Source organism: Myiozetetes cayanensis, unplaced genomic scaffold (assembly GCF_022539395.1).
Source record: "Myiozetetes cayanensis isolate MyiCay16 unplaced genomic scaffold, myiCay2020 scf2-11, whole genome shotgun sequence".
NCBI lineage: Eukaryota > Metazoa > Chordata > Aves > Passeriformes > Tyrannidae > Myiozetetes > Myiozetetes cayanensis.
Window position 1 is genome coordinate 96,084,909 of NW_026087411.1, and position 13,929 is coordinate 96,098,837.

A 13,929-nucleotide genomic window follows, 5' to 3' on the forward strand; every position below is an offset into this window, starting at 1 on the left:
GGGTAACTTCTCGTTTCTTCTTTTAATTTCGGTATGACCACTTCAGTCTTGAGATCTCATGGTTAATATGCCTCTCTTACAGGGTGGTGCTGAGCACAAAGTGCCTGTCGTCATATCAAAAATATTTAAAGACCAAGCAGGTAACTTATGTTATTTACTTATGTAGTACTGTACTAAGTAATAGTTTCAGGAATCGTTTTTTACTGCAGAAACAAAACTATGACACAGGAAATCTACTGATGTTCTTAACTTTAATAATGCAGAGGATACAAAAAATACAAACCAAATATGTATTTTCCATACACAGTAATTCACTGCTGTATGGTATGACTAAGTTTCTTAGATACCAGCAGAGAGTGATTTGTAATGTTTATTATGATGAAGATAGCACAAGATCTAAATCAGTATAGTCTATCCTAATTAGGTATTACATTGACATTTACCTAGCAAAAGTAACCTTTGGGAGACCATGTCAGTCCTCAGACTTAACTTGGCAAGCTGGAGAACTGGTCTGGAAAACAAAGAGGCTCTTCTGTAAGGAGAAGTAGAAATCTTGCATGTGTGTGGGCACAGCCTTGCAACATCAACTCAGGTTCTTAGCTGACAAAAGTAGAGTCTTTTGTTTGGTGGACACAGATATGGGGATTAGTTTGTTCTTTTATTTTCTGAGGCATTCTTTTCCATATCTGAAAATGAGTTGTCTTTATGTGGAAAGCTTCTGTATGTTACCTCTCTTCCCTAGAGTAAGTCAACCAATTTCATGTATCCTTTCCTTCAAAAAAAGACAGTGCTGCATTGTGAACCTCAGTGCATGTCCTGCTCTTTCAAGGACTCAAAGCCAGTGATATGATCTTTTGAACTCATCAGGTTCTTTTCCTGCTTTGGTGCAATGGGGATTAAGCACATTTGCTTGGCACCATGTTTAGCCTCGTGCTTTTCTAGGTTGCAGACTGTGCTTGTTTTTTTCCTCTGCATTTACTTCAGGGGGCCCTTATTTTACTTGAAATGTAATACCCAAACTTGATAACCCATTTTCATCTCATACCTGGTGAATATTGTCTATACCAGTATGTTGGAAACACTGTATCAAGTCTCCTGTGCACAGTACTTAAATATTTCAATATAATGATTCATTTTATAATAGCATTTCTGCAGTGAGGAAGAGAAGGTGTTTTTATGTCAGTTGTGTTACTGTACATGAAAGAGTAATAGGGTCCTTAAATACACACTATAATAAACCATACCAATAAAAGAAATGCATAATAATAATAAAATGAATATAAGCATTCGGGTCTAAGGAAAGTAATTCAGGAAATTAATCAGCAACAAGGAAAGATATCTCCTGCCCTCTTAGGGCATAGTGCTCTTAACCAAGTTTAGTAGTGGTTTGTATATAGAATACTTACATTCAGAGTTTGTACATCATGGTTGTTTTTCTTGAACTGCATTTATTTCTAGAGTAACAAGTGTAACAACATTTTTATGGGGTCAGCTATCAAATTTGAAAATGTCTTCTGAACCAATACTTGTTTTAAGATCTTGTAACCTTTTGTCCAAGTAAACTCCAAAATGAGTAGTGGTTATAACCAGGGGCAATGCTGTATCACAGCAAGCCTGAATGAAATGTTCCTGGCTGGATCAGTGCGTAGCATGAAGATATTGACACATTTAGCAAGGTGTGAAGGAAGTAGTCTATGTAGTATCAGTTGCCCCACTGGCATGAAGAGAATCTCAGGCTTGCTTTCAGCATATGTTGGGGTTTGTTCAGGTGTACTCCTGAGGTTCCTTCCAGCCTAAGTGATTCTGCCATTCATTGAGTTCTGCAGATGCTAAAGATCAGAGAAACAAAATATAAATGCTTTTTGTGGCGTATGGCACATCCTGGATTCCCATTCTGGTTACTGAATGCCTGTGCAACAGAAATAGTGCAAAATTTTTTATTTCTTTCTTTCTTTCTTCCAGAAAATGAATATTTATAAAAAACATGAAAAGATTTTCAGCAAAATTTGGAAGTGCAAAACCTTATTCTGCAAATCTTTTCCTTTGAATGTCTGATCTCACAAATCTTGAAGTACTGCTGCTATTCAGTATAGGAGGAAGATAATAACAAAGGCTATTCACAGCATTACTTTTCTAGTATCACATTTAACTGATAATTAATAGTGAGAGAATATGTCCAAAGGTAACCCACTGGTGACCTTGAGGGAATACTTCTGGTTTAAGATTCTAGTGTTTTAATATAAGAGAAAACAATCTGGTAATATTATTTACAGGAAAATAAGAAGTGTTCTAAAAATATGTGCATTCTTTCTCAGTATATATATATAATATATGTATAATATATATGAATGTACAGATAGGCATACCGAAATACAGATGTACTTACATATAAAACAATATCAAGAAAAATATTTATGTTAAATATAATGAGAAGAAATGTCAAGCATGAGGGAGAGACAATGCTCTTACAGGTTTATCTCAAACCTAATTTTGAACTGAACATTTTATATTCATGATGTGGAAACATCACTAGTAGTCTTTCACTACATAAGGTACTAATAACAGGGAAAGTGATAGGCTGGCTTCAAAAGTGGCTTTGAGTTAAGCAGTGAGATTAGTTGCTGCTTTCAACCAAATATACTTAATTTCAAAAAAGAAAAAAGTTGTATCGTGCAGTACCATTTGAAAGTACCTCATTGGCCTATAATGATTTCTTATCAGGGATTTTTACTATTTTGGGTCCTTGAGTAAAACCCTAGAATTTCTGTGAGTAAAATTGTCCTTAATGAGTAAAGAATTGATTTCCTAAAATGACTGATAATTTGCAATACTTTTTATGACACTTAATGCCTGCTAAATGACAACACTAAAATCATGCTTCCAACTTTACTTTTTTTAGAGAGAGAACTATTTTTTAGTTCCAAAGCTAGAAACATAATAGAATAAAGTAATTACTTCTTTTTTAGATCTCTTTGGGCTATCCTAAGCACATTAATTAGTCAGCTATCTTCATACTATATAATTTTTTCAAATAAAGAAGTGATTCTCTTGGTGTTAACCAAAGCATCAGCTGATACCATTTGCACTTCTGTTTTTTATTTGGGATGAACAATTGGATTTCATTTCATTATTCAACACAAGCACTTCTATAGCAACAGTGTTAATACTATGCTTACAGTTTTGACCTCTCAACTGTGATCACTGTTTCTAAATTGCAAAGTAAGCTGTCCTGGCTCACTCTTCAGTAAGACTTGCCTGAAGAAGTTCACTGAAACATGCACAGAATATCAGTTCAAGAGCATAACTTCACATTTCTGAAATACAAGATAAAGTGGTCATTCAGGCCTAGAGACTAATGTGCAGTGTGTTGCAAATCACTGTAATGATGTCCTGAATTTTTCCTGAAAACATCCTCCTCAACAGTATTAAGAGCAAGTTTTGCTAATGCCAATGACTCATCACCCAGTTTAGGCCTTTTAAATTTTTTCTGTGGATTCTGTCTTCCATTCTAATAAAGGTTTTTTCACACCACCTAAGCTTTTGCTAAAGTAAATTGCAGAGAGACAAAAGTCTTGTGCCAGACAGAATGAGAACAAGTAAATGCAAACACAGTTATGAATTTAAAAGTAGAATGGTATAATTAACTACAGAGTAATTTTAATCCCATAGGTAATTTTTTCCACTTCCGAAGCCAGCATTTTTTTTTCCTACCTATATATCAATTCATCTGGTTAACTCAAGATTTTATAAACATTACTAATAATCTCCCAGATTATAAAAAGAAGTATCAATGTTCAACCTTCTCAGTAATATTTTATAAGCCTGATTCAGGCTTTCTCTAGAATTGGGGTTTGATTTTTTCTTTTTTTTTTTTTTTAATGTAATTTATTGCAGTATTGTATTTCCTCTGTTTTCTTTTTGAAACTGGCTTAAATTGTAGTGCATCGTACTCTCTCATTGTACAACAGTTGATGATTTGATAATAGTTCATAGGTGTGTAGTATTTTCATATATGTGTTATAATTAGTATTATCAGTTTATTTGTGGTAAAGGCTGCTGTAGGTTTGCACTCAAATAAATGTAGAGTCCTACTCAGTCCTGTTACTGAATATCCTGAACTGGGAAAGGAATGATACTGGTCAGGTTTACTTATTTTACAGTGAATCCATGAGATCCATTAAAAGGACTTCAGAGAATCTTTAGATGGTAAATGTGGGTAAAGTGTACAAGCTTTCATGTGTTTACATCTTTCTCTATGTTATTCCCATTTTTGATTACTAAAGAGTCTTAATGAGTTTGTGGAATCTGAAGGGTGGAGATTGTAAAAATGAATAAATAGACTTCGAAATCTCACCTCATCATACGTACAAGTGACATACTGCATATAGTATTGGAAATTTTAGTTTGTTAAACATCAAATAAGATTACTGCTTTGTGTTGCACAATTATCAAGGTAGCTATGACGTGTTGTCCTCTTGATGCAACTTTCCATTTTCGTGAGACACAGTTGCAATAATCTGACTACTGCTGTGAGCTCTGCTCATATCTGATATAATATGTGCAGTCAGACAAACAGCAATGATGAAACAGAACAGGGGGTTCGGCTCATGAGGTGTGATGAAAATGGGTAAACAAAATTAAATAAAACCCAGTGGGTTAGGGTTAGTTTTGCATTGTACCACTTTCAAAAAAGATTCTCCCTTGAGAGCTAAAATTCATTAAAATCTTAATCTGAATGCATTTTCCCACCTTCTGTGATAAAAGTTGGCTTGTAACTCACATTCTGCTGTGTTGAAAAATCTTCTATTTTATGTTTAGTCCATTTTTGACTGAGGATGCTGTATACCCTGGCAGGATTGGAATGAACTCTGGCCATTCAGCCACTGAAATATTCTTGGCTTGAAACCATGTGCTCTGCAAACACAAACTGTGTCCAAATATCATATTCTGGCTGCCTGCATTCAGGACCATCTGGAGGACATGGTATCAGTTTGATGAAGGCTTTTAACAGTTTCACTTACATGCCGAATGGACATGGTTTAGTATAAAATTGTACCTCCGCCCCAGGTATTTTTTTTTTACATTGACTCCAGTCATCCCAAAGGGTGGTATAACCAGGGTAACCCAGCCTAGTCTGAACAAGTTGGTGGGCATGATATGAGATCGCAGTCAAGCTGCACAGTGTGGTTGTATTCACAGCTGATGTTCTTCATCCCTACAGCTGTACTCACCTTGGCTTCATCAGCCCTGATGTTTCATTCCACTGAGCCAGCAAGCTCAATATTAAGGACAAGTTAAGCCAGAGTTACTTGCATTTATAAGGAAGCCCGAATGGATCAAAAATTTGTGTTATACCTTGTGCTAATGAAGGTGAAGATTGGATACAAGGCCATTTTTGAACATAAGACCTCATTAGAACAGATAACATTTGAAGTTGGATGGTGTTTAATTTTTGGACATTATTTCATAATATCACTTGTAAATGTCTTCATTTTTTAACATTATTAACATTATTAACATTAACATTATTCTTATTTTCTAGTATTAATTTTTAATTATCTTTACCAGTGTTATTTTTCTTTATTATTGGATAGCTAATGATATATGAAGTTAGCATCTTACTCATTGTTGTTTCTCTTGGACCTATGATTTCTTCTCTAAACTTATTTTCAGAAGGCACAGAAGAACATTCTTAGCGTTTTGTATTTCTCTTTTACCATTGCCTCCTTAAGACTAGACAGGCAACAAAAGACAGTACCTCTCAATAGAAAGAACATCTCAATGAACTTGTTGAAGTTCACTGTTGAAGATCAGTCAACAGGTAAAAGGAAGGTATTTTGTTCTCTGATTTGGAAAAGTTTTTCTGTTCAGCCTGACAGTTAAGAACTTATTTAAGGTCCAGTGGTATGAATGGCAGTCACTGTATATTTCGTGAGAATAGTAGTCACTATATACATAGTGAGAAACATACAGATAGATGAATTCCTCAGTTGAGATTCTAGAACATTTTATATTACTGGGATTTGTTTTGAAGAATAAATGCTTTAACAAAAGGTTTAAATTATTGATCTGAACATAAAAAATTCCTTGGGCAGAGGGATGCAGAGAACTATTTTTAAGTTTCTATTTAGCTGAACAGGTATATGCTTAAAATCTGATCTAGTAAATGTTTTTTAAGATGTTAATGTTTTAATTGTTAGAATGAAATGCATATTTTTAAGCATTATAATTATTCATGAGTATTTCCTGGACAGAAGAAAACTTTAATGAAATATTTGCAAGTTTCACTGAGAAATTTTGTTCTAGAGTCTGTGGTTTGTTAGTTTTTTTAATATTTAAAAACTAGATGAATCTAGAATTCATTTTTACCAAGAAAACCAAAATATTTCCATTTTAGGTCAGATTGAAATTTCTTTTTATTCTTTAGTTTGGGTAAAAAATAGAAACAGTGAATTAGCTGTCCAGCTCTAGATTTAGGTAACTGTTTATGTACTTTCCCAAAATGAGGTTTTACATACATATACGTATATATTATATTATATATATGTATGAGTCTAAAAAAGTTCCTGATAATGAACAAAGCTTTCTTGCTATGTGTACAAAGCAGTATTCAAAAAACACACTAATGTTCAAATACTTCTTCATGCTTGTGAAGAAGATCAAGTTTCAGGAAAAGATAATTAGGTTTGCTTAATAACTGTGTCATAATACAAAAGGTTTCTGAAAATTGTATTTCAGTTCTGTAGGCTTTTATGATGAAAATTCTCATTGGAACATGCACGTTCATAGAATCATAGAATCATAGAACTAACTGGGTTGGAAGAGACCTCTGAGATCATCAAGTCCAACCTTTGATCCAACACTGCTGTGATTACTGGATCATGGCACTCAGTGCCACATCCAGCCTCGTCTTAAAAACCTCCAGGGACGATGAATCCACCACCTCTCTGGCCATACCATTCCAATGTATGATTACTCTCTCTGTAAAGAACTTCTTTCTGATATCCAACTTAAACCTCCCCTGGTAGAGCTTAAGCCCGTGCCCTCTTGTCCTACTGCTGATTGCGTGGGAGAAGAGGCCAAAGCCCACCTGGTTACAACCTCCTCTCAGGTACTTGTAGAGAGTGATGAGGTCTCCCCTGAACCTCCTCTTCTCCAGACTAAACAACCCCAGTTCCCTCAGCCTCTCCTCATAGGACTTGTGCTCAAGTCCCTTCACCAGCCTGGTTGCTCTTCTCTGGACCTGCTCCAGCACCTCAATATCCTTCCTGAACTGAGGGGCCCAGAACTGAACACAATACTCAAGGTGTGGCCTCACCAGTGCTGAGTACAGGGGAAGGATCACTTCCCTGCTCCTGCTGGTCACACTGTTCCTGATGCAGGCCAGGATGCCATTGGCCTTCTTGGCCACCTGGGCACACTGCTGGCTCATGTTCAGCTTCCTGTCAATCAGCACCCCCAGGTCCCTTTCTGCCTGGCTGCTCTCCAGCCCCTCTGTCCCCAGCCTGTAGCGCTGCAGGGGGTTGTTGTGGCCAAACTGCAGGACCTGGAACTTGACCTTGTTGAACCTCATCCCACTGGAATCAGACCATCTCTCCAGCCTATCCAGGTCCCTCTGCAGAGCCCTCCTGCCTTCCAGTAGGTCAACACTCCCTCCCAACTTGGTGTCATCTGCAAATTTGCTAATGATGGACTCAATCCCCTCATTTAAATCATCAATAAAGATATTAAACAGAACTGGGCCCAGCACTGATCCCTGGGGAACACCACTGGTGACTGGTCGCCAGCTGGATGCAGCCCCATTCACCACCACTCTCTGGGCCTGGCCCTCCAGCCAGTTCTTAACCCAGCACAGAGTGCCCCTGTCCAAGGCGTGGGCTGCCAGCTTTTCCAGGAGTATATTATGGGAGACAGCGTCAAAGGTTTTGCTGAAGTCAAAATAGACACATCCACAGCCTTCCCCTCGTCCACCAGGCTGGTCACCTGATCATAAAAGGAGATCAGGTTGGTCAGACAGGACCTGCCCCTCCTAAACCTGTGCTGGCTGGCTCTGATCCCTTGTCCATCCTGTAGGTGCTGTGTGATTGCACTCAGGATGATCTGCTCCATAACCTTGCCAGGCACTGAGGTCAGGCTGACAGGCCTGGAGTTTCCCGGGTCCTCCTTGCAGCCCTTTTTGTAGATCGGCGTGATATTTGCCAACTTCCAATCATCTGGGACCTCCTCAGAGAGCCAGGACTGTTGGTAAATGATGGAGAGCGGCTTAGCAAACTCTTCTGCGGCTTAGCAAACTCATCACCCTAGGATGGATCCCATCTGGTCCCATGGACTGGTGAGGATGCAGGTGGCTCAGTAAGTCACTTACTATTTCCTCCTGGAATGCAGGGGGGCTGTTCGGCTTCTTGTGCCTGTCTACCAGTTCCAGATGCCAGTTGTCCTGAGGGCCATCTGTCCTACTGGTGAAAACTGAGGCAAAGTAGGTGTTAAGTACCTCAGGCTTCTCCTCATCCCTGTTAACTACGTTTCCCCCCAAGTCCAACAAGGAATGGAGGTTTTCCTTGCCCCTCCTTTTGTTATGAATGTATTTATAGAAGTACTTTTTATTATCCTTAACAGAAGTAGTCAAATTGACTTCAAATTGCGCTTTTGTCTCTCTAATTTTCTTTCTGCATGACCTAGTTATACTCCTAAACTCATCCTGAGTAGCCAACCCTATTTTCCACAGTCAGTAAGCTCTCTTTTTATCCCTGATTTCCTTCAGAGTCTCCCTGTTCAACCAAACTGGCCGTCTACCCTGTCGGCTTGCCTTTTGGCACACTGGTACAACCTGTTCCTGTACACTCAAGACTTCCTTCTTGAAGCACGTCCATCCCTTCTGTACCCCCTTGTTTTCAAGGGTTTTTCCCCAGGGTATACTCTGGACCAATCTTCTGAACAGGCCAAAATCTGCCCTCCAGAAGTCCAGTGTGGAGGTTTTATTGGTGACCTTCCTTGTATCCCTGAGTATTGCAAACTCTATTATTTCATGGTGACTGTGATCCAGACGGCCTCCGACCACTACATCTCCCACCAGCCCCTCTCTGTTTGTAAACAACAGGTCTAGTGGGGCCCCACCCCTGGTAGGTTCATTTACCAGCTGGAGCAGGAAATTATCCTCTATACACTCTAGAAATCTCTTAGACTACCTCTTCTCTGCCATATTGAGCTCCCAGCAGATATCTGGCAGTTTGAAGTCCCCCACAAGAACAAGGACTAGTTATTTTGAGACATCTGCCAGTTACTTGTAGAATAATTCATCCCCTTCATCATCCTGGTTGGGTGGTCTATAATAGACTCCCATTAGGATGTCAGCCTTGTTGACCTTCCCTCTGATTCTGGTCCACAAACCCCCAACCTTATCTTTGGTGACCTCAAGTTTTACAGAGTCAAGAGACTCTCTAACATATAGAGCCACCTCTACACCTCTCCTGCCCTACCTATCCTTTCTGAAGATCTTGTAGCCATCCATGGCAGCACTCCAGTCATGCGAGTCATCCCACCATGTTTCTGTGATGGCAACTTCATCATAGCTTTCCTGCTGCACGATGGCTTCCAGCTCCTCCTGTTTGTTGCCCATGCTGCTTGCATTAGTGTACGTGCACTTCAACTGGGCTGCTGATTTTACTCTTAACTCGGGCTTTTCATCCCTGGGCTTCTCTTTGGAGAGCCTGGATTCAACCCCTTTCCCCTTCAAATCTAGTTTAAAGCTCTCCTGATGAGCCCCGCTAACTTATGGGCTACAATCCTTTTGCCCTTCCTAGATACATAAAGCCCTTCTGATTTAAGAAGACTGGGTACTATGGAGTTTGCCACATGGTCGAAAAACCCAACATTTTTACGTTGTAGCTTAATTTTGCAAAATTTTGATGTTTTAGCTTATGAAACACAAAAGGTAGATATAAGATCTAAAAAAACCCGTTATTGGCAATTTCAGTGGACCTATCATTCTTAAACTATAAACTAAATAGAGAAAAATGTGAAAAATACATTATATCTTTTTAGTTATCATCTGTCCTAGCTGGCAGTTGAACTGTAACCTTAGGATGCCAATTACATGTACAGTTTCTTTCTTTTCTCTATGCACCTACCTCTGATTGACAATGCAGTTCCCTTATGAACTGCAGAAATCTAATGAAATACCACTTAAAGTTACTATTTGAATTTGCACAATTGCAGTTCAGGATGAAAAAAAAAGGTTAATGACATTCTGTGCAGAGAAATTAGAGAATTATATAGTATGGTCTCAGATAATTTGTTCAGGAGAGAACTAACTGCCTGATGTCCCTCTGAGGATAGATAGTATTTTGGACTTTGGATTTGGAGTTTGCTTTTACCTTAGTGCTTTGGTACAGAAACTGGAGAAGCAAGCACCTAGACAGAAAACATCATTCAACTGCTTTAAAGATTCCTCTTGCATTGAAAGATACTAATTAAAATCAGAGTAAAACTCATGCAGAATATTTTGGGATGAAGCAGTCAAGAATCATACAGAATATTTGATGGAAAGAGCAAATGAAACTAACTTCTACTTGGAGAATAATATGAGGAATTTAATAACATCCTTTGGCAATATCATAAAAGTTCTACTTTTTATCTTTTCACTAGTCTTATCTTTCCCTTACTGGTTTCTGAACTAAAGACTTTTTAGGCTATTTAGGAACTACATCTTTTTCTATTCTTGTAGCTCATTTAAAACCTGTATTTCTGCTACTTCAGGCATCCTCCCTTAGGCTGCAACTTTGTTTTCAAATGTTTCAACATCATCTCTACAACATTTAAAATTTTTGGCATGATATAATACAATTTAAAGGAAACATATTGCATATTTTGAAAGACAAGATTGAAGATACCAGATTATAATTTATTTTCTTATATAATGTTACCTAATAATAACTTGTCTTATTCAACTCAGAAAGTCTTTTATGTGTGATATTAATCATATGTCTATTAGTGTAAAGCTTATAACTTAGAATATTGCAACTGTGTGATGAGATTCATTTTCCTTCACACTGTACTGAATTCCTTTGTCAATTTATTCTCCTACTGGTTAATTAATTTTAAAATACACATGACTATTTTTACCTCTAAAATATTGTAATGGTTCATAGAATCATAGAATTGTTAAGATTGGAAAAGACTGGTAAGATCATTGAAGCCAACTGTTAAACTCTGGAAATATTATCAAGTTTAGATTGATTTAATGATTTTAACACTACTAACAATGTTTCTAGGAATACCACATTTTTACAGTTTTAAATAGCTTTTCACTGACTCTTAATGGAGTCTTAGTTATGCTTGCCTAGTAGAACTTATTTTTTAAGCAAAGTATAACTTATCCATAGTTATAACTGTTGCTTTTGCTTCTTCATTATCGCTACTTATTTCTGAATTCTGTCCATGTAAAATGCATGAGTGTTTTTACCTTTATTTTCAAACTCAAGGGGCTGTGGTTAGGCAAGTATCCTGAATAATAAATGACAGTAGTAATGTAGCACTTTCAAATTTTCTGAAAATACATTTAAAAAACCCCTCTGCCTCACTTTTCTTACTGTCACATCTTAGTTGTCATGACTTTTCTTAAAAAGGTAACATTTTAAAGTAATTACACTCTTAATGTTCCAATTTGCTTTCCTTACTTTGATAATTGGTGTTTTTCTATAAAGGCAACTGAATGTAAAATAGGAAGTATTTAGTTCTACTGAGAATTTGTCATCATAACCATTCCTGTGGGATCTCTCTGCTGCAACATCTACAAGATGATCTGAGCTACATTAAGCCTCTTTCCTTAGTTAAAGAACTAAACTCTTTTCTCAGTTTTCTTCACTGAGTTCATAATATACAAGAATCCCATTGCCATTTGGTTTGGATGAAGAAGCTTGCATTTAATCATAGAAATAGCTGGAATTCTGTGGGAACCTCGGACCATCTAAATTTTTCTCAAATCTTCATAGAGATGTTCATCAGTTAATATGTTGTAAGTCATAAATTCCCAAGACTATGTTCAGTAAATTTTCCATTTCACAACTTTTGGAAAATTGGATACAGCCCTAGTGGATAGGAAAAGTAAACGAAGCAAAACTAGAAAGGGTTACTTGTTTTTTTTTTCACTTCTCACTGAATGCTAAAGAATTTTTAATAACTCTTGGCTCTGTCAGAGATTTTTTTTTTTTTAAAGATTTAGAATGACAGGTCATTTGCATTGAGGAAAGTATTTCAAGTCTAATATTCTCAAAAGTACTTTTTTTTTTTTTTAAATTTTTATTTTCATACCATTACTTCAACCGAAACCCCTTTAGGTTTGCTCCATTCAGTATCACTTCTGAATTTAATCAATATACAGTAACTAATCAATATTGAATGTTTTTAAGTTTAATTAAAATGTAGAATAAAGGTTATGTAGCACTAGTTGTTGTAACACACACTTCATTTTCTTTTACAGCCTGGTACATTTCTGTTTTTCACTGCTTTGTACTTCTTTTTTTTCCAAAGTATTTTTTTTTTGACATGTTCAATTCACTGCTATTAAAATATTATTTCAAGTAAAACTTCAAGAGGCAAACTGGATTCTGAAAAAGTTATGTTTATTGTTTCACTGAATAAGGTTATATGCTCCTTGGTATCCCAAAGCTCTTCCTCAAGTATTTTGTTTTTTGTGTTGATTCATTTTACACATAGTGACTTATAATTTTAGAGCAACCTTCTGTAAACACCTTTGTATATGACAATGTTACCAGTGGGAGAAAGAGTTCCACATAGCCTGGAGGAATTTACTCAGTATTTTTGTCATGTAGAGAACATGTGACTTAGTGAAAACATCAGTAGATGTTTTGTCTTCAGGTTTAAAATATACCTTAGAGAAACAAGATTGCCATTTTGTCTCTTTCCAAGGAGTTTTTCCAGTCACTTTATTTCTAATATACTTGTAAACTGTATTGAAAATTCCACATTGTAGTGACACATCCTCTGGAATTTGATTTGTGGAAAATATATTTGTTAGAAATCATCATTGATTTCAAATTGTAGACCATTGTCTAAACCCAGAGTGTTTCATCATAGACAAGCACAGCCATAACAGCAGCAGCAGGTGTCTACATTATTGGTTTAGTATGCAGTGTAATGCACTTCTAGAGCAAATACCCTGATTGTCCCAATTTCCTGGGCTTTGTTTCAGTTCACAGAGTATTTGGTATTGACCACATAATGCTCCTGCTCTCATTTACTTATGTGGACAGGCTTGATTGTTTTTAGAGACTGCAAGCAGGATATAATTGCTTTGTGCTCTTAAACTATAAAATGTATTGGCTAACACCCATGAGGTAACTGGGAATATTGCAGTATTCATCAGCCCTGTGAAATGAGCAATGAGTCTTTGCTGACCTGTCAGTCAACAAACAGCTCAATGAGAAAGGTTCGACCTCCATTGCTCCCTGGAAGGGAATTGTCTTCAGTGCTGTTAAGTTACAATCCTCCAGCCATCTGGTTTTCTTCCTTGAGGTTTTATACCTTTTCATATTACTTCTTTTCCTTTTTAAGCCTGGAGTTGTTAACTAGCTCTATCTCAAGAATTTTACCTGTGTCTGGAATTTAACCTTTCCTTTTTTTCATAAATAAATATTAGTCTATGTGTTTTATTATAATTTTTGTTAGAACCAAGTAGTTTTCTTGGAAGACTTAGATAACATTGTACAACTGTGCTGTTGTGTCATCACAGATAGATGAATATCCAGGAGGATGGTGATGCTACCTACCTACCTGCCTGCAAATCTTCACCATGCACCCTTCCATCAGGATCTCGGTTTTCACACATTTTCTGGCTCAGTATGCTTTGCTTTCTTACCTTACGTTTTTCTCTTTTGATCTCTTACAGAAATTCTTTCCAAACTCACCTCT

At 37.0% G+C, this 13,929-nt stretch overlaps 1 protein-coding gene across 5 annotated transcripts in view; it reads left to right on the plus strand.

Annotated features, from left to right (window-relative positions):
- Nucleotides 1–13,929, plus strand: part of SNTG2 (syntrophin gamma 2) — a 233,645-nt gene that overhangs the window by 113,158 nt on the left and 106,558 nt on the right. For all 5 annotated transcript variants that reach the window (XM_050316361.1, XM_050316362.1, XM_050316364.1 and 2 more), the window contains one exon: nt 83–140. In XM_050316361.1, the coding sequence (XP_050172318.1) occupies nt 83–140 (58 nt within the window). The remainder of the gene's footprint in view (nt 1–82; nt 141–13,929) is intronic.